Consider the following 21,728-nt stretch of genomic DNA (forward strand, 5'->3'; position numbering starts at 1 on the left):
TCTGGAAAATTGACAAGGCAGTCATGTACAAGATGCATCACTGCAACCCATGAAGCTGCTATAGTTACCCATGGGTGAGGTAAAATGGAAATGACAAAAGAGAAATGTCTTAAAGATAGTAGTATTGGGGGAGGAGACACTGGTAAGTTAAGATAGGACTTGAAGCTTTGCATGTGGAGGATTGCAGAAGCGTTGCTGCTGTTAGAGGTACTAGCCAGGCATGACAGTACATGCCTGTAATCATAGCACTCGGGCCTGAGGCGGGAGGGTCTGAGGCCAGCTTGAACGTCTTAGTAAGATCCTGTCCCCCGACTACACACACACACACACACACACGCACATATTTAAACATTTTTTAAGAAGATAGATTATAGAGATTAGAAGTGAAGGAAGGGCATATGCTGTCTAACGTTGGCAGGGATTGAACCCTTGCAGAAGGATAAGGTCAGTAGAGTCAAATGACTGCAGAGATGGGAAAAGTGGAGAAAAATGGGCTACTTACGAGAATCTAAAGTGTATTCATGTGCCTAGACCAGGACCACTATAGTTGTAGCAGTTTCAGTGAACTGCTTGGGAAGAAGCTTTATAGTAAAATTAAGTGGGGAGTGAAGTGAGGGCAATACGTACATGCTGCTCAATCATCTCACCTGTGAAAGGAAGATTAATATTTTATTTTTAGGACCTGTTGAAAATAGTGAATGTTTTGTCCAAGATAGTGGACTATGAGTGTTACTGTGTCATAATGAGACAGGAGTTCTTGCTGTGTACTGGTTGAACTACACATTGATTCTGCCTTCCTGGAAAGCAATCTGTTACATAATGAACCTTAAGGAGTAATTTTCAACTGCCAGGATTTGGTTCGTAGAGGATAATCAGAAATACCATCAAACCTGTATGTATGTTGATACTCAGGAGGCTGGGGTGAGAGGCTTACTTGAACTGAGGAGTTCCAAGACCAGCCTAGGCAATAGAGTCCCCCATTTTACTCACTCAGAGAGAGAGAGAGAGAAAGAGAGAGAGAGAGAATGAGAATATGAGAATCCCACACCTTTAATCCTAGCACTCAGGAGGCAGAGGCAAGTTGATTTCTATGCATTTGAGGCCAGCTTGGGCTACAGAGCGAGTTCTAGGCTAGCTGAGGCTGTTCAGTGAGACTCTATCAAAAAAACAACAAAGTATTTTTGATATCTGGGAATTTTTATTTGTACCATAAGCAAGATACAGTATCAGATTATGGAAAGTACATATTGTGTATGAACATAGGGAAATGTCTGGAAAGAGATACAGCAAGTTCTCCCTGGGAATTGTGATTAGGAGTCTTTACTTTTCCACAATATACCTTTTTGTAGCCTCCAAATTTTTAGTAATAAGCAAGAGTTATCTTTATAATGTAAAGGAGGGTTTGTTGTGTTTGTTTTTAAGATGGGGTGACACTGTTTGGCAGGGAGAGTAGACAATAAGGAAATGGAGTGGTGATGGTTAGACAGTGTCCCTCCGGAGGATCACAGATCAAAGGATGGAATTTCAGAAAGAAGGACTTGTGTTCTGCTGAGCCTGCTGGGCAGGATCAGAAAACAGATGGAGAAGGGAGCCTGTTTTCTGTCATAAAGTGAGGGTCAAGGGCTAAGGCCTAGAGAGGGAAGTTGGGGAGGCAGAAGGTGACCAAGAAATGGCCCTATCTCACAGTATTTTGACCATGAGATTCTAGTAGAAATTTAATAACTTAAAAGCTGGCCAGGTTCCAAGAGTTTATTTATAAATTTTGTGTGTGTATGTTTTTTTTTCCCAGAAAGTTTTTCCCATGGAAATAATGTTGCAAATGGTGATTAGGAGTTCAGCCAGCCCCACAGAACCCTGTCATTCTGTCCTCTTCCCACTGTGTTTCACATCAGCTGAGTCCCCATAGTCTCAGCTCTCTTGCCTTCTTTGTATCACCCACTTGGGCTGCAGTGGTGAGGAACCTCCTGAAGAAAGTTTCCATGTTGGTGTCCCCCCTCCTGCTGCTTTGCTAAGTATTCACATTGATTAAAAAAATCTTTCCATGGGCCGTGGGAAAGGAACGTTGTTGTCTCAGAAACAGCGTCTTCCAGCCAAGGTCCTGGCAACTCCTGGCCTGGAACATTAAGAAAGGGAGTGAGGTAGTTGAGCAAATAGTCTCACAGCAGTGTGGTAGGAATCACTCTGTAGACTGTGCTCACTCACTGGGGGACACACAGGACAGCTAGGTGCTGAGGAAGAGGTGTGAAACAGAGCCATGAGAAGCTAGAACTGAAGGACTGCACACTGTATGTTGTTACCTATAGAGTGTGCCTTAGAGACCACGTGCTCTGCAGAAGCTAGAGAGGGCTGGAGAAATGGCTCACCAGTTAAGAGCATGTACTATTGCAGAAGACCAGATTTCCACCCCTAGCACCCACATCTGGCAGTGTAGACCTGCCTAACTCCAGCTCCAAGGGATACAGTGCATTCTTCTGGACTCCATGAGTGGCTTCACTCAAATGTGCACAACCCTCTCCCTCAGACACATACATTACGTATCATTAAAACTTCAAAAATATTTTAAGCTGGGCATGGGAGGGTTAATCCCATCACTTGGAAGGCAGAGGCAGGCCAGACTGGTCTATATAGCAAGTTGGCAGGTCAGCCAGAGCTACATAGTAAGGCCCTGTCTCAAAACACAAACAAAAAAAAAAAGTGGAGCTTCTTAATGAATTAACTGTTGTGTAGGGATTTCGAACCCAACCAGACACAAAAGCATTAAGCTTTGCAATTGTACCCTGGTCATTCACATAGTCTATGATCAGCAGGAATTATAAATGATAATTTGTTGAAGAACTCAAATGAGGGAGTACCTTAGATTCATTGGAGCCTTTTCTTTCTTTTTTTGCCCTGCTGCTGCCTCCCAAGTGCTGGGGTTAAAGACAAGTGCTACCTTGCCTGGTCCGTTATTGGGGACCCTGAAAAACATTGGTGGCAGAATCATGCTTCCAGGAATCAAAATTTATTAAGTGTAGGATGGGCCCATGTACTGACTGACAGCTTTTTCAAGGTGATTTCAATATGCAGTTTGAAATTAACTTCTCCAGAACAGAGTTTCTCAAACTTGAGGGCCTAGAAGACTTATAAAAAAAATTTGCAGACCCCAGTCCCTGAGTTTGAAGGTTTGGAGTGGGCTATGAGGCTGCACTTCTGTGGAAGCTCCTAGCTGAAGCTGGGCAGCACTACCCCAGACGACAGAATATGCCCCATGGGTCTCATAAGTCCTTTGTAGGCGTTGAAATATGGTGTCTATTTGCATCTCAAAAAGTTAATATTCATGGGGCTGGAGAGATGGCTCAGCGGTTAAGAGCACTGACTGCTCTTGCAGAGGACCTAGGTTTGATTCCCAGCACCCACATGGCAGTTCCAGGGGAATCTGAAGCCCTCTTCTGATGTCTGAGGCATTGCACGATATGGGTGCACTCATACATACAGGCAACACACTCATACAAATAAAATAAAAATAATAAATAAAAATTAAGAAAAGTTAATATTCATGAATCACCTGGGTCTCTCATGCAAAGAGCAGATTTACATTGTGTAGGTCTGGGTCGGAACTGACTGCATTTCTAACAAGCCTCCTAGGCGATCCAGTCACACTTGAGATCAGCCAAGGGCTTAGATAGTGATAAAGTATACCATCTTGTGCATGGCAATTACTGTTTTCCCTCTCCATACTCTCTTTAGGAGCAGGTCACTAAATTGAATCCAGTAGGGATAAATTTTCTGGAAGGAAAATTTATCCCCTTTCCCCATTATTTATTCATCCTGTTAGTATGGACTCATACAAGGTTGGCTTGAAACCTGTTACTGTATTATTTACTTTGTTTCTCAAATCATTCTAGCTTATGGGTTTTTTATATCAGTTCTTGTGTCTTTTTACAGGTTCCCTGTCATTTGTTTTTTGAACGGTTCTTTGCTTTCTGGATCAAAAGATTTTCCAGGCTCTACTTGTGTGTCCTCTGCCTTAGTGTACATCAGCAGTTTTTTCCCCGAGGAGCCCTGATTGCTTTTACTAGAGAGAGGGATTTGGAAACCAAGTTCTGAAACAAGGTGTGCTCATTGCTGCTGAGGTGTTAGGGTTGCAGTCTTCCCAGTGGGCAGAGGTAGAAATGCATATGTGTATTCTCCAGTATTCTGGTTGATAAAGGTTTGTTTGTTTGTTTGTTTTTTAATGTTAAAGCTCTTTTTAATGCACAGTTTTGTGAATTTTGACAAATGCTGTAATTTTTTAAAGTAAACATTGGCAAACTTCACAGCTCACAACAGATTATTTGCAATACACCTGACAACATCTTGTCATGTTCCAGGTTGCATTGTGATGGGTTATCTCCAAGAGGATCTAAAAGAAATAAAGATCTGAAATAGAGCATCTCCACCTCTGCCCAAGCCCCCTGGGATTGAAGAGGATTTTTTACAGAAAAGGGCTACCAGGAAAGGAGCCAGTACCTGCACCAGCCTTGCCCCTGCTCACCCCACTCAACCCCTACAGCCACCAGCTAGCAGTAATCTTTGTATGGCAGAGGTTTTGAAAATTGTGAGTCCCTAGACAGGCTGTGTCAGCACACCTGGGACACTGCTAGAAATGTACATCCTCAGGTTCTACCCATTCCTACTCAGTGAGAAACACTGGCAGAGGGGCCCAGTAATCTGTATCTGATCTCATCCATACTGAAGTTTGAGGATCTCTGTTCTTTAGAAGTTGCCAGCAATTTGCTGGTCAGAGCCTTATAGACAGCTGTGAAGCTTCATTTCAACTTCCTGCTAGGACTCTGGGGACACAACATTGGTCAGTCAGGGACAGACACCACTTCCAGTGTACCCACAGGGTTAAAAGGCTGTTTTTCTTTTGGTTTCTATGTTTGTAATTGTGATCCACCAGAGAATGGAAATTTCTGTCTTGGATGTCAAGGGCAATGTGTTTCATCTCTTTGAGATAGAAAAGGAAGGTCTTAATGAAGCTTGGGCTTATTTGTGCTCCATTATGTTATAATTATAAAAGCCAATATTAAGCAGTTCATGCTTGTGTTTAGTGATAACATTTTAAAAATTACTTTTACACTGGTTTATTAATTTCTAATGTATATAATTAGATCATTATTTATATGTTTTAATCAGCATTTATGCTTTAGGGAGGTAAAAATTATCATACACTGAAGTGGAAGTAAGAAAAAGTTGGGAGATGTTTTCTGATCTATATAAACATATCTTCAGATCCCTGTCCCCACCTCTGGCCTGGGTGCTCCTCTCATCTCAGATTCTATTTCATTTCCCATTGACTCCTTTCTGGTTGCACTGGCATCATTGTGGTCCCTAATACTACAAGTAATATTCTGGTTTATCTTGAGATCACATACATCTTTCACCTTTTACTAAGACTACAAGTGACATTCACAAAGAGACTTTCCTGGCTACTCCAGAATTTCACACATACTTATTTCAAACACGTATCCATGTTATGTCCCCTTTTATTTTTTATTTTTTCCTCTCTGGCACTAAGTCTGTCTCTGTCTGTCTGTCTCTGTCTCTCTCTGTCTCTCTCTGTCTCTCTGTGTGTGTGTGTGCGCGCACGCGTGTGTGTATGCATTCGTACCAGAATATAAATCATACTGGCACAGATTTTTAACTCTGTTCTGACAGAAGTGTCTGGTCCATTCACATAGTAGGCACTCAGTTATTACCTGTTGAGTGAATGAACAAATACCTCCAACATGAATTTGTGTGGCTGATAGCAACTGTACATGTGAGCAGTTTTCGTTTTAATTTTTAATGCTGAAACAGAGCTGAGTGACAGTTCGTCCTCTGCTCTCCTAAACAGCCTTTGGAGAAAAGGGCAGCTGTCTAGTACCGTGTTTTCTCTTTAGAGAGCAGAGTCCTTCTAGTGGGCTGCCAGTTGACCTTCCTCCTGTCGGTTCCTTCCAGAGAGGAGGAATAGAATGGCATGGCAGAAGATGTCTTCCTCGGGTTCTTCGGGAGGGTGACAAAGCCTTAGGATGGATGTTAGTAATGTTGGGACAACAATGTGAATACACATAATGCAGCTGAGTTGTGCACTTATGAAAGTAATAACATGGTAAATTATGTTATATATGTTTTGCCATAACTAAGAGGAGGAACTTTAGGTTCTCAAAGTGCAGTCCTGCTGTGGCCCCATCTCCTAGGAGTTGTTAGAAATGTACATTTCTGGGGTTGGAGAGATAGTTCAGTGGTTAAGAGCACTGGCTGCTCTTGCAGAGGACCTGGGTTCAATTCCCAGCACCCACGTGGCAGCTAAAAACTGTCTGTAATTCCAGTTCCAGGGGATGGATGCCCTCTTCTGACCTCTGTGAGCACTGCATGCCAAGGATGCACTTACATTCATGCCAGCAATACACTCACATACAAAAAATAAGAATAATAAATTTTAAAAAAGAAATGCTCATTCTGATGTTCCGTGGTGGTCCATGCGTATAATCCTAGCACTGAGGAAGCAGAGGCAGATGATTAACTGTAAGTTCAAAGCCATCCTAAAAGTTAGTACCTGTATGATTTGTTTTAAGCAGGTATGCAGCTAACTCTGATAGACACTAAAGTTTGAGACTGTCAGCAGTAAATGCTTTTGTCTCAATCCTGTGGACTGTTGAAGACTCTGATAGGCCTTTCTCACATCCTTACAGTTACATGGCTACCTTTGTTGGAACACCTGACCATGTTAGGAGTAGAGTTGAAAAGTACTCTGAGAGTGTTTTGGAAAACAGTGGTACTTGTTCACATATCATGGAGGGGATAGTAGTTTGGTAAAATAAGAATCAAATGAAAAGTGTTTAAAAGGGAAAGGTGTTTATTCTGATTTCTGAAAAGCTCTGGTATATGGGATGTGCAAGAATATAAGCCCCAGGAAAGACCTAAGAAGTCTCAAAACTTGTGTGACACATTTAGGCGCTGTGCAAGCAGGAATCCTAGGCAAAGACAGTGTGGTAAACTGCCTGCATGAGCATAGAAGGCATGCTCCAGCAGCTGCTCAGAGCCCTTCAACAAAGGCTCACAGATTTACTAATTATTGACCAACCATAAAACTAAGCAGAGATTACTGTGGCCACATAGACGAATGCAAGGTAATACTATAAACAATTATATGCCAAAGATTACATAAGCTAGATGAAGTGGGCACATCTGAAAAAACAAAACTTACTGAAAATTAGTCAAAAATAAATTTTAAAAATCTGAACAAAACACTTCAAAGAAAATTATAACCTCACAAGCTCTTTAAAAAATAGCAGAGGACCTAGCACTTGGGAGGCAGGCAGTTGAATCTCTGTGAGGTCAAGGCCAGCCTGGTCTACATAGTGATTTCTAGGCTAACTGGGGCTCCAGGGAAAGCCTGTCTTTAAAAAAAAAAAAACAAAAAAAAAAACTAAAACAATAACAAAAAATAGCAGAGGAAGGCTAGAGAGATGGCTCAGCTGTTAAGTGCACTGGCTGCTCTTGCAGAGGACCTGTGTTTGATTCCCAGCACCCACATGGCGGCTAACAACTGTCCTAACTCCAGTTCCAGGGGATCTCACACCTCTGCAGACACTGCATGACACGGGTGCACTTAACATGCATGCACGCAATACATTCATACACGTAAAATTAAAAATAAAAATAGCAGAGGAAAGGGCCAGAGACACGACTCAATGTAAAGTACTTACCTTGCATGCAGGGCAAAAAAGCAAAGGAGAGGAGAGGCAAGAGACGGGGAGGGGGATAGAAAGAAAGAAAACCTCTTTCAAGCAGGGTGTGGTTGTTACACACCTGTCATCCTAACACTTGGGAGGCTGAGGCAGGAGGATTGAGCTTTTGAGGCCAACTTAGGCTACATAGTGAGATCCCATCTCAAAACTTAAAAAAAAATTAGAAGGGTCATTTCCCAGTTCATTTAATGAGGCCACTTTTCCTGATACCAAGGCAGACAAAGACATCACAAGGAAACCACAGTCTCATATCCCAGTCAGTGTGTCCCTAGGGTTAGGGGAAGGAGGAAACAGTGTTTTCTGGGCTGATGAAAAACACCCCCTCCCCCACTGCTCAAGTCTCAGAGAGGCTGTGAGACCCCAGAACTTGAGAAGGCCATCCTTTTATCCTCTAGCAAATTTGCTTTTTATCACAGAGGTGTGAGGGCCCACTCTGTTTCACAAAAGACAAGTTTTGATCTTTTCTGCCTTCCAGAGCATCAGAGAGTGCCAGGACCCAGCTCCGATTTATCACTGGTGCCTGCCTAGCTTTCCTTCCTTTGCTGCTGCTCTTCCTAGTGCTCCCTTTTCCCGATGACTTGGGACTAAGGCCTATCCTGGGTCTTCTGGCTCTCAGAAGCTTGTACTGCTGTTTGTACTAGTGTGCTGACTTCATACTTGGATGACTCCCCTTTTCTCTTGCTCTCATCAACAAAACTGCTTCTGGGTGTGTCTGCTTTTAATTCTGTTTAATCATTGATTAGTTAAATTATTCATGCTGAAAGTGAAAGTTTCTAACCAAAATGCATTTCTTAAAAGTATCCTTTTAAGAAGATAATGCATTTCCTAGATTTGTTCACCAAAAAGGCTTAGGAATGGTGACAAGCCATGAGTGTTCCATCAGGTCTCTAAAAGCATTCTTCAGAATCCCTTTGGAGGAATGTGAAATAAAATTAGGAGCAAGGAGCAGTCAAAATGGGTCTGGAACATCTTGTCAGAGAGTCAGGAAGCTGTCAGTGACTACTGAGCACATATTGAAAGGACTCGGGAGCTAACTTCAAAGGGTCCCTCCTAACCAACATGAGAACACTTGAAGGCTAAAAAGAATAACTGAAGTGGACTGGAGCATCGCACATGTTAAAATGCAGTTTTTATTCGTGTAAATGGCAAATAAAGACTAGGGAATCAATCCCACATTTCCTATAAAATTTGTACCCAAGGAAAACCAAATAATGTGAAAAAGAGTACCATCTTGAAATCCATGATGAAATGATAGAATAGGGAACAATTACCTTTGCTGCTAAAACTATTTAGATGAAAGGTTGATGAGGAAGTTTATAAGGGTCCCATGTAGTCCCAGCTGGCCTCTCCAACTCTTTATGTAGCAGAGTGACCTCAAACATCTGATCCTCCTGCCTCTGCTTGCCAAGTTCTCAATTACAGGCATGTGCCACTATGTCCAGCAACACATGACTCTGTGTAGTGCAATAAGAAGTATATATAGCCTGGGGCTGGAGAGATGGCTCAGCAGTTAAGAGCACTGGCTACTCTTGCAGAGGACCTGGGTTCAGTTCCCAGCACCCACATGGCAGCTAACAACTGTCCATAACTCCAGTTCTAGGGGATCCAGTGCCCTCTTCTGGCTTCTGTGGGCATTGCATGACATAGGCATGCTTACATACATGCAGGTAAAACACATGAATAAAATAAAAATAAGATTAAAAAAATTTTTTTAAAGAAATATATAACCACTAAAAACTCCCGACTTGAATCTTTCTAGGGATTTTTGTTGTTTGGTTGGTGTTTTAAGACAGGATCTCACTGTGTATTCCTTGCTAGCCTGGAATTTGCTATGTAGACCTGGCTGACCTCTGCCTCCTAGGTGCTAGAATTAAAGGTGTGCACAACCACACCTGGCAAGAAGCATCAACTCTATTCAATGAATGTATACATTTAGAATAAATAAACTATTTAAAAGATGAGCCTGTTTTGGGAAATTGAATATGATTTCATTGTAATTTGCTGGTATGCAGTAGCACTTATTTACGTGATATTTTCTATACAATTCTTGAAGTTATTTTGAGATGAAGTGCTTATGGAAGAACTAATACAATGCTTGGGATTTTTTTTTTTTTTTTTTTTTTTTTTTTTTTTGGTCTTTTTGAGACAGGGTCTCCCTGTAGCCCCAGCTGTCCTGGAACTCGGAGACCAGGCATGGTGGTGTATGCCTTTAGTCCCAGAACTTGGGAGACAGAGGCAGGTAGATCTCTGTAAGATAAAGGCCATCCTGGTCTACATAGTGAGTTTCAGGCCAGCTGGAGCTACAGGGAGATCCTGTCTCAAAAAAATAAATAAAATGAATGAATATAATAAAGTGGGGAGTAAAGGTTTGAGTGAGACAATAGATACTGACCAGATAAATGTTGAAGATAGGTAGGTGTTGAGTACATGGAGGCTTGTAATGTCATCTATATGTGCTTTGAATTTAATTTAAAAAAGAAGTTACATGCATCCTTATATAAATGTATAAACCTATATGTAAGTATGCATAGTGACTTGGTTTATCATTTTGGGGGTTTGAAATATTGACCTAAATAGCCAGGCACAACAATACATGATACTACCATGGTCATAATCATCATAACTAGATATATATGAAAAGTACTTACATAAACTCTACAGCCAATAATTATGCTGGAAATGTCTAATTTCTTAATCAGCAAAGCATTTATATTTTAAAATAGCACCAAGCATAGCACCTTAAATAGTATGTTTTATATCCTACATATATATCTTGCATGTTTTACATATAGTATATATTGTATTTTCTAAGTGAGCTAACTTCTACTTATTTTCTAAAACAGCTGAATTTTTGTTTGGTTTGCCTATTTTTTTTGAGACCCAGTAGCTCAGGCACACCTTGAACTCACTATGCAGCTCCAGGTGGCCTTAAATTCAAAATCCTTCTGCCTTAACCTCCCAAGTGCTGAGATTACAAGTGTACACCAACATTTCCAACTTTCATGAGCCAATTTGTATAAATGGAAACTTCCAGACATTACCCTCCTTGTGTGTGTGTGTGGGGGGGTATCCATGGTCTTGTTTTGTAGCCCTGGATGGCCTAGAATTCGTTGTATACCCCAGGTTGACCTCAAATTTGTGATTGTCCTCCTGTTTCTACCTCCTGAGTATTGGATTACATGTGTGCACAACTGCATCAAGCAACTTGCAGGCATTTCTCATGAGAAAACATGAAATTTTCTCTCCCTGAAATATTTTTCTCACTATTCCAGGAAATTGTTTTAGGTTATATGAAAGAAATGCTTCCTCGTCTCTAAGGTTTACCAGAAATTCTGATTTCAAGACAATGAATGGATTTTGCACCAAACCACAGGAAAGCCCCAAAACACCAACCCGTAAGTTTTTATTGCTCCATTTCTGCCATATGTAGCTCCCCTGCAGAGTAATTGAAATCAAAAGATCCTGAAGAGGTAGGCATAGGGTTCCTATGTCATGCTCAGTTTTCTGGCTTTGCCTCCCATATTGTATATGTACACATGCACAGTTATTTCTTTGTGTTGTGTACACGTTCATATGTGTGCATGTGGAGGTCAGAGATTGACATCACATGTCTTCCTCAGTAATTCGCCACTTTATTATTGTTTTGTTTCGTTTTTTGGCTTTTTTCAGACAGGGTCTCCCTGTAGCCTCAGAATGCCTGTGTGCTGAGACTAATGGCATGCTCCACCATGCCCAGCCTGACGCTTTCTATTTTGAGACAAGGGCTTTCCTTCAGTATGGAACTCCCCAGTTTGGGAAGACTGGCTGACTAGCAACCCAAGGGATCCTCCTGTCTCTGCTTCTCTAGTGCTGGGATTCTTAAGTGTGTACCTCCACACCTAGCTTTTTTTCAAGTAGGTAGTGGGGATTGAACTCATGTTCTCATGCTTGCCTGGCAAGCACTTGACTGACCAAGACAAGCCCAAGTACAACAATTTCTACATTTTCCTCTTTTGCCATTTTTCATCTCTTTCTTGCTAAGGCATATTAATGCACAAAAGTAAATAGTGATCTAGAAACTCTCTTTACCTCCAAGGATGAAGTCAGATCAAGAGGTTATGTTTTGGACAAAATATAATTAGGCTAAGCTATGACTTAGATACTAACTTCAGCCGTTTCTGGTTCAATGTCCCTAACTCAAACTCTCGTCACTTACCCCTTTGAGGAGGAGTGTAGCATACAAGCTAGGGTGTCCCAGCAGATCTCTTTTGCTTCTTCATGGAAATATACATAGACTATGCAGATCTCACTTGCTTAAAGGTTTAAAAATATTTATACACTTTGCCTAAGGAATAATCAAAATATATGAAAGAAGCTTGGCATATACAGATGGTTTATACACACACACACACACACACACACACACACAGAGTTAGGAATAACACGTGCTTTGTCTACTTGATATCAATCACACAGCCATTGGAAATGTTACTCATAAACACCATGCAGTAGTGTGGAAAATGTTATACATTAATGAACAAAGCAGGATATCAAATTTTATATTGTATGTAAGTACAAGCTAAAGCTGAGGAACATACCAGAATTAAAATATACTGGCCACCCTATGATAATAGAATTAAGGATTTTTAATATTTTATTTATTTTTATTTTATGTGTATGAGTGTATTGCCTGCATGTATGTGAGTGTACCCGTGTCGAGCAATGCTGTGGAGGTCAGAAGAAGGTTTCAGATTCCCCTGGAACTGGAGTTAAGGATGGTGTGTAGCCACCATATGGGTGCTGGGAACCTAACCCAGGTCCTCTGAAAGAGCAATCAGTGCTCTTAACCTCTGAGCCATCTCTCCAGCCCCAAAGGATGGTTTTAATATTAATTTTTGCTTTTTTCATATCTATACTTTCCTTTTGTTTTGGTTTTTGAAACAGTGTCTTGTGTAACCTAGCATGGCCTCCAGTTCACTAGCCTCAAACACAATCCTCCTGCCTTCTTTCCACCCCCAAGTGCTGGGATCACAGGCATGTGCCATTGTGCCCGGCTTCTAAATCTTGATTCTCAAGGGGTATATAGTATTTAACATTTTAGGAAAGAAGTATAAGGAAAAGTGTGCCAAGTGCTGGAGAGATGGAAAGGTGAGACTATAGCAGCCCCATGTCTGTACTTGTAGAGCTCTTGCTTTGGTGGTTCTTTTTATCTGATGGCTTTCCTGTTGTTCTTGCTGTTGTCTTCTGAGGTGAAAGCACAGGTGTGGTGATGGGCAGGAAGTGACATGTAGCTAGCAGTCAAAGGACGTGTATCATCTCACCTTTATATTAGAGCTCCCATGTGGACTCCTTACCTGCTGTCTTATCATCCTCCCTTCCCCTTTTCTATCCAGTGTGACTATTAAGATTAGTAACATCTTCTTTGCCTCAAAATATACCTCCCAAATCAATTCCAAATTCCCTAGCATGGTCTTCAAGGTCTTTTAATCTAATCTTAGCATGCAGTCTTTTCTTACTCTACTAGAGTCAAGCAAGCTCTTCTGTCCCTTCTTAGTTCATCTCACAGTCCTATCTTTTCTCATGGTGTTTTTTCACTTTCCAGTAGCTAGGGCTTATATTTTACCTCAGTCCTCATGGCATTGTGGACTGTCACTTGAAAAACAAGGCATCCTATGAAATCCCGTTCACATAAACATAAAGCTCTTGCTATGAAGTTTTTTAGTGTTTCTGTTAAATGAATAACTGAGAAGTACAAACAGCATTTTTTTTCCTGTTGCTGTATTTGAAAGTTATAATGTCAAGCAAGATTTCTCCTCTGGTTTCTCTCACAGACACTTACACCCATAGAGTGCCATTACACAAACCCACGGATATGGAGAAGAAGATGCTGATATGGGCAGGGCGCTTCAAAAAGGAAGAGGAAATTCCAGAGACCATCTCGTGAGTGCTGAACTAAGGGTTGTAAGCAGGCTTTATTTCTCACTGATCTGCTTTAAGGGAAACGCAGTGTACCTTTGAGTTTTGTTTAAAACTTTTCAACCAAACTTGGAAACATGTTTCATTCTCTAAGTGTTTTTCATCTTTGGCAAGTACCCAGAACAAAAACAGTGCTGGAAAACCTTTCTCCTCTTAGTTTGCTACCTAGTAATCAGTGTGTTGTGCCCAGTTCATGAGACCCCAAAGACCTCCAAGGAGCTGACCGATGCAAATACACAAGGGTTCTTTTATTGTTACAAGCTTAAGCTTGGGCCACTCTGTCACCGACTCAGCGGATCTCAGATGTGAGACCCCTTGCTTTGGGAGACAGAGGTTTTTATAGGTTTATTTCAGCAAGTTCAGCAAGTAGGGGAGTAGGGGGTCTTCAGCCTGGCAAGCATCTGATTGGTTGTAGCTCAGTGCCAAACCATAAACTGCTGACTTCAGGAACTCTGAAAAGATATCTGGACCGTTAGTACTTTCCTGTCCCTGGTTAATTGACCATTGGCGGGGAAGTTGTTCTCTATCTGTTCCAAGTTCCAAGTATTGTGGTTTTTCTTGGAACAGGGCCCAGGGCTGGGTCAGTCCTATGGAGGTTTTATCCAAGATGGAGTCACTCAGGTCTCTCAAGTGAACAGCTCTCATGAAGTCAGCTGGGTTTGGCTTCATCTGCTAGCTATTGAAATGAAAACAGTGATACTCTCTTTTTTAGTTTCTTTTTAAGCTGGTCATATCAATTAGGTATCAATTAGTGATAATAACTGTATTCTACAAAGTCAACTCAAGATTCAACCTTCAGTGTAAAGGTATTTCAGTGCTTTAGTTTGGATCTTAAATGTCCCCATAATGTCCATGTGTTAAAAGCCTTGATCCCAAGTGTGGTGCTTTTGGGAGGTGATGAGGCCCCATGGGAGCCTCAGGGGGCCCCAGTCTCCCCCTCTTCATCTCTTTTGCTTCCTGCCAAGGTAAACATCACTGTGCCCTCCCATGCTCCTGCTCAATACCAGTCCAAAGCAGTAGGACTAATTAATCTCGTACAGAAACCTAGAAAACGGAACCAAAAATAAACCTTTCCTCTTTAGGTTGTCTTAGGTATTTGTTGTAGCGATGGAAAGCCCAACTAGAAGCATTGTCTGCCCCATGCTAAAGACCCCAACTGTTGGGCATGTGAGCCACAGTGGGCATCCACTTGCTAGGAACTTCAGGCAAGTGTCCTGTCAGCAAACAGATCTTGGGCCTTCTAGCTCTAATTTCAAGTCATGATTGAAAAAGATCTGGGTTCATGTAGACATCCTTTGCAGACAGATGGACAATGTCTGCTTTAAACAGGATCCTCTTGCTCCTGCTAGTCAAATTAGATAGTACATTATTTTCATTAGAATTATTTCAGCAGGAAAGCCCCTTCTTAACTTGTAGTGTCCTCTTCTGAAAAATAAGACTATGCCAGAAATAACAGTGGCATCAAGTTTTTGCCTGTGCCCTGATTTCTCTTGACTATCCCAGCAAAAACAAGATTGTATATACCAGCATGAAGGGGCTGATTGGGGCTGTAGAGAGTTTGCTGTGGAACATCTTGTCTGCCTTCTCATTGATTCCAAGATCCTGGGCCCCGGCAATTGCTTATCCTTGTGTGCTAGTATATTTCTGAGTAGGTGATGCTTAATTTCCTTTTCTTTGGGTGGAGTGTGGATATGTGTGGCCTTTTTTATTGTCCTTCAGTTTTAGCAAAACTGATTAAAAGATTAAGAGACCATTTAAAGAATCATTTCACTGGTTCAGATAGTCTCAGATCTATTCTTGTTTTAAGACGGGGCAAAAAGCTGGATTATACAGAACATATTAGTTCTCTCCTGTTTACTTTCTTAATTGTGCTTCTTGTTAGAAGTTAAGTTCATAGTAAGGCTTTTGTGGGGGCTGAGGCTGAAGCATGAGTTCAAGGCCAGCCTGGACTATATAGCAAGAAAGACCCGTATCTCAAAAAAAAAGTTGTGAACTTGACCCATCCTCTCCAGGATGTTATTAGGTCCCCAGGTTCTAGCATCTTTTCTGTATTTATAGACATCACTGTGATACACAGAGCTTTTTATCCTGCTGTAAGTTCAGAAAAAGGTTAATAATGTTTTCTCATTGCATTAATAGGTTTGAGATGCTTGATGCTGCAAAGAACAAGCTCCGGGTAAAGATCAGCTACATAATGATTGCCCTGACAGTGGCAGGATGCATCTATATGGTGATGGAGGGCAAGAAGGTGAGTGTCGAGCCCCCTCTGCCTCTGCATGCTTTCTACAAAGAATATGGAGGAAGGCAGTGATTGGCTTTACGTTACTCTCTAAGAAGAGGAAGCTGCACTCTACGATTCATTAATTGAATACTTAATGCATTCCAGATACTTTGTGAGCTATTAGCTCACTTGAACCTTACAACAGTACTGTTAAACAGGTACTACTATTAGTTGAGGCAGCTGTGAGATGCTCAGCAGGTAGATGTGCTTTTGTACAGGCCTCACAATCTGAGTTTGATCCCTGGATCTCACACGGTGGCAGGAGAGAATCGGCTCCTGAGACTTGTCGTCTGACCCCTGTATGCTCTCCGTGGCATGTGTGCACCCGCAACCACACACATAGGCACACATAACAAAATAAATAATAGATTGAAAAAAAAAATTCTTTTAAGTTTTAGTAGTTTTCCCAAGGCCACACATCTCCCTAATGCCAAGGGAATAATTTGGACCTAGACTAACTAAAATTGCTCCCAGTTACTGGGTTTACTATGTAGCAGCAGCCGTTCTACTCATTTACCCACCGTAGTAACCCTAAGAACCTGAGGGATAGGTTTTCTTATTACCATGTTTTATAAAGAAGAAACTTGAAGCTAACTCACATAGCTAGTAAGTGGAGAGATAAAAATTTAGATCCAATATTGAATGTTTCCAAATGTCATATTACACTATTTTGTTAAGATAATTTACTGTCAAGTGTGGTGGCACACGCCTTTAATCCCAACACTGGGGAAGCAGAGACAGGCAGATCTCTGTGAGATAGAGGCCAGCCTGGTCTACATACATAGTGAGTTCCAGGCCAGCCAGAGTTACAAGGGAGACCCTGTCTCAAAAAAACCAAAACAAAAAGAGCAAGATTTATTTACTTTGGGAGCATGAGAGATGGCTCAGTGGTTAAGAGCGCTTGCTGCAATTGCAGAGGACCTGGGTTCAGTTCTCAGCACCTACATGGCACTTGACAACTGCTTGTAACTTCAGTTCCAGGGGATCTGATGCCCTCTTCTGGCCTCTGCAGGCACCAGGCATGTACATAGTGCACTATGCACTGAACATAGTGCACTGTGCACTGACATACATAACATACATATATGGCAAAGCAATCATACACATAAAAAATAAATAAAATCAGGACTGGAGAGATGGCTCAGCACTGGCTGCTCTTGCAGAGGATCTGGGTTCAGTTCCCAGCACCCACATGGAGGCTCACAAAGTGTAAGGGAAGGAGAGAGGCTAAGGATGTGGAGAAAGGAGAGGCGTGTCCTGGTCTCTTGCTCAGATAGGCTGCTGGACTTCGGAGCAACAGAGGCAGTCAAAGGTGCCTGAAGGACATTGCTGGGCCGTGTTTAGGCAGGGGACCACTTCACACACCTGTATTGCCAGAGTTAACCTGCTGTCTTCAATTTTGTTTCATTTTAGGCTGTGAAAAGACATGAGTCTTTAACAAGCTTGAACTTGGAAAAGAAAGCTCGTCTGAGAGAGGAAGCCGCTATGAAGGCCAAGACTGAGTAGAAGTGTCTGGAAATGCAGGAATGATGTGCACCTGCATAAAAAGGGTGTGATAAGAGATTTGCTTCATAAATACATGTTTTGCACAAATTTATGCCATTTCCCTATTTCTGCTGTAGAGGAACAAATAAATTTTCTTAAAGAATGACTGACTGGTTGATGTTTTATGGCTTTGATCAAGTAAAATGTAGCCTTCCCAGCTTTTTGGAGAAAGTGCAAAGTAAAGCAACTAATTTTCAACTTTAATATATTAACTCTTCTTTAGAGAATCAACTACCCTATCTTTTATTCACATACCAAAGTTGATCTTCAAAGGCCAAGAGTTTCTAGGTTTCTCTTCTGGGTACTATTTCTGGAGATGATGACCAACTGTGTACACTGCCCAAGTGCATCTTGGAAGCCAGCCTTTGGGGAGGCTGGCTCCTGAGAGCCCTGAAAACAGCCAGACCACACACTATCATCCAGCATGCCAGAAGACAGGCTTTTAGGAGGTTCTGAGAAGGTCCGGGCAAGATCTTGAGAGTAGTCTGGCCCTGAGTTTATGAGAAGTTAATCATGGAGTTGCTAGGGGCCAGCTGTCACTGCCCAGTTCCATGGGCTGGTTTTCATTCCCTTTCTTACTGCCAGGGGAACGAAATCTCTCACTTAGGAAAGTGTCATCCTAAATGAGACTTGTTAGTGTTGAAGGTAAGCATTTACACCCAGTATGCACTTCACTTACAGTTTCATCTTTGTGGTATCAGGTGGGCATGCTGGTTTCTGTTACAAACATTTCACTTATTTGCACATGCCTTGCTAGAATTCACAGATGACAGGTCACTATAGCCATCTCAACACACTAGTTCTCAGAATTGAGATGTTAAAAAGCAGTATGGACAATTCTTTGGGAAACAATAAAACATGCAGTAAAGTGGAACACACTACCTAGAACTTCATCTAGTGCTGGTAATGATGATGCCTGTCCATATTCTGTCATTTCACCGTAGCTTCTTTTTAGGTATCAAATACTATGATTTTTATCAATTGCAAATTTATTATCAAAAAAGCAGTGTTTCTTACGTAGTTTTAGAAAATTAGTTTATTTTGGTACATTCTCTTCCCCATGCCAATGTTTCATGTATGCATAGATTTCCAACATGGTACTTTTAAAAATAAGGACTGTTGCTTCATATACCAATGCCATTTTTAGTTGCTGAAGAACATTTTAAAGTGTGTATCTTGTAGATTGTAATAAAAATGTTTCGTTAAACTAGAGCTCATGATTAACATACACCAAGAATTCATGAAATCATTTTTCATTATGTCATTTTCTATCAATAATACAGTGGCTATTTATGGGTTAAATTTAAGTTTAATTTTAAAAATATTTGTGTATGTGTATATGGATGCACATGTGTTGTGGAGGTTAAAGACAACCTGAGGGAGTCAGTTCTCTCCACCATGTGCATCCCTAGTTCTCTCCACCATGTGCATCCCTAGGATGGAACTCAGGCCATCAAGCATGGCAGCAGGCACCTTTACCTGCTGAGCCATCTTGCCCACCCAAATTTAAGTTTCTTGGTCAAAATTTTGAACCCGTTTCTAGCTGATCCTACATCTTTCAGCATACTTAAGTAATATCTGAGCAGTCATACCCTAGTAGTAATTCTAATAACAACATTCCTCAGACAAAATTTTGCCTTTGTTTTCAGTTAAAATACTATAGCATCATTTCTTAATGCTTTTTGTTTGCATGTTTTTCAAGTCTTGATAGGTAAAGTGGGCAGAAACCATTTTCTACCATATATATTTTACCTTGTTTTTTTTTTTTTTTTTTTTTTTTTTTTTTTAAAATGTAGCCCCAGCTGGCCTGGAACTTGCTATGTAGACCAGGCTGGCCTTGAACGGGCTGGCCTTGAACTCGCAGAGATCCGCCTGCCTCTGCCTCTCGAGTGCTGGGATTAAAGGTGTGTGCCACCATGCCCGGCCACCTTGTATTTTCTAAAGCCCTATGTGTATACAGTTGATATAGGGGAGCATTAAACTTTTTTGTCAATATGATAGTTTGAAGAATTTTTAATTTTTATTACATTTTTAAAATGTGCATGGTGCTCTGTGGCACCCCGCATGCACACGCAGACATAAAATGATAATAAAAATGCTCTATTTTTAGAATGAACATGACCATGACTTAGGTTTTCCCATCTTGACAAATCTGATTCCTTTGACAATATCCCATGATGTAGGATAACACCCAAATATGCAGATAGCATGTAACATACACCTCCAGTCCTCTTGTTACCTCCCTAGGCCTCCCAAACCAGAAATCTTGAACTCTTGCTCCCCTCAGCCTGTCAGACACACTCATCTCACTGCAGCCCCCCAGAGGGAAAGAATGGGAACCTGTCCAGGGACAAACACCAACGCCAATCAGAAGTCAGAAGCCCCAGGTCCTCCTAAACAAGCTTTTCCAATGATTTCATTTTCAAAATTTGTAAGTCTCAAAATCTTACTATCAAAGGCAGTTCTAAAAGAAATACAAAACCATACCAAAATTCTGTTTTGTTTGGACTAACTTAGCTTCACTCAGTTGGCTTCCAAAGACTAGTAATCACACATCCACAGTTTAATTGTTTTGTCATTCTCTAAGGCTGCTGATGCGATGATGTTTTCTGTAGGGTGACAAGCTGCTGAGATCACAACATCCGTGTGACCCTGCAATTTCTGTACAATCTCTTTAGTCTGAATGTCCCAAATATAAACCATGTTATCCTCGGAGCCTGACACAATCCATTTTCCACCTGTAACTGAAAAATGGACAAATATGCAGTATTTCTCACTTTTATGACCAGTGTATGTCTTCAGGCATCTGCCTCTGCTATAGTCCCACAGTCGCAGAGTATTGTCCAGAGTTGCAGTGAGAATATATTTGCCATTTGGAGAAAACGTTACAAAAGACACAGGAGGGTTACCATCATTAATGAGTGTTTTTAAACACTGGCCTGATGCAGCGTCCCAGATCCTACACAGACCATCATAGCTACCTGATACTATCAAGGACCCATTACTGTTAAAATGTACGGCAGAAACTGGGTCAGAATGAGCCCACAAAGTCTTAAGGCACTTCCCTGTTTTCACCTCCCATATTTTCACACATTCGTCGAAAGATCCTGAAACGATGAGGTTGGATGGTGGGTTGAAACTACAGCAGAAGACGAAATTACTGTGCCCCTTCAGTGTTTTCAAGCACTTTCCAGATGTCACATCCCATATCTTCAGAGTTTTATCATCTGAGGCAGAAACGAGACGACTAGAATCTGAAGACCAAGCAACATCTGATATTTCCAGGCTGTGGCCATGGAGTGTTTTCTCGTATTTCCCATCATATGCCCCCCAAATTATAATGAGCTTATCAGCTGAAGAACTTGCTAGCCATTCTCCATTAGGACTAAATTTAACTGATGAAACTGCCTCCGTATGCCCCACAAGAGTGAATTTGAGCGCATAGTTCGGTTTTTGAGGCACTTTGCGCAGGTTGGCAGATGAGAGGTCCGTGTGCGCCTCTGTGTTTGCTGGATCCTTGTTTGCCATGGCTCTGAGGCTCCAAAACTATGGTTAGGTTGGGCGCCAGACCCCGAACCTCGCAGAAGGGAAAACGGGACATTCAAACGCACACGGCTCTGATGTTAACATGGGGCTGTCTTTAAGGTAAGGACTGAATCAGCAGCACGCTGTGGACCGTTTTTCCTTCCTTCTGTTAAATGCCCGAGAACCCGATCTCGAGTGCTGGGTACTCAGTTAAAGTAGGAAGCGCTCCAAATGCAGGCGAGGGAGGGGGTCTTCACGCAAAGCCCTGTCCCTCCCCTCCCCCGAAAGGCCTGGGGACCGTGAGCACCCTCACCAGACCACGCACTGAGGTTGACCCATCACCGCTTCCAACAGAAAACCGCTTCCGCCGCTCCGCAGCCACCGGAAACCGGGCCCAGGCCAAGCGCTCTCCGAGGCCCGCCCCGCCCAGCACGCCGGAGCCGTAGTGGCCAATGCGCCATGCCTGCGGGTGCCTGCGCAGAGGCCCGGTGCCGCCCTGCAGGCCCGGCCCGGGTTGGGCGGCCCCCGAGCGTAGCCGCTGGTGCGGGGAGGGGCGGCGGTGCTGACGTCCCTCAGCCGCCGGCCCATCTTTGGGGCGCAGGCTCGGTCCGCGTCGGTTGTGATGCTACAACCCATGTCGATTCCAAGACTACTGGCTTTAAAGACGC

At 42.1% G+C, this 21,728-nt stretch overlaps 2 protein-coding genes across 2 annotated transcripts in view; one reads left to right on the forward strand and one right to left on the reverse strand.

Annotated features, from left to right (window-relative positions):
- The window catches only part of Fam162a (family with sequence similarity 162 member A), a 22,037-nt gene extending 4,396 nt beyond the window's left edge, over positions 1-17,641 (forward strand). The window contains exons 2-5 of the mRNA XM_008842938.3: positions 11,027-11,149; positions 13,565-13,673; positions 15,849-15,957; positions 17,404-17,641. Coding sequence (XP_008841160.1) covers positions 11,027-11,149; positions 13,565-13,673; positions 15,849-15,957; positions 17,404-17,496 — 434 coding nt within the window. The 3' untranslated portion in view covers positions 17,497-17,641. The remainder of the gene's footprint in view (positions 1-11,026; positions 11,150-13,564; positions 13,674-15,848; positions 15,958-17,403) is intronic.
- A 1,739-nt stretch (positions 17,642-19,380) lies between these two features.
- On the reverse strand, positions 19,381-21,464 carry Wdr5b (WD repeat domain 5B). Its single transcript, XM_008842939.3, has one exon. The coding sequence runs from the start codon at positions 21,061-21,063 to the stop codon at positions 20,077-20,079; it is 987 nt and encodes a 328-aa protein (XP_008841161.1). The 5' UTR covers positions 21,064-21,464; the 3' UTR covers positions 19,381-20,076.
- Between the last annotated feature and the right edge of the window lie 264 nt (positions 21,465-21,728).

The sequence above is a fragment of the Nannospalax galili genome, unplaced genomic scaffold (assembly GCF_000622305.1).
Source record: "Nannospalax galili isolate Female #2095 unplaced genomic scaffold, S.galili_v1.0 scaffold18, whole genome shotgun sequence".
Lineage (NCBI taxonomy): Eukaryota > Metazoa > Chordata > Mammalia > Rodentia > Spalacidae > Nannospalax > Nannospalax galili.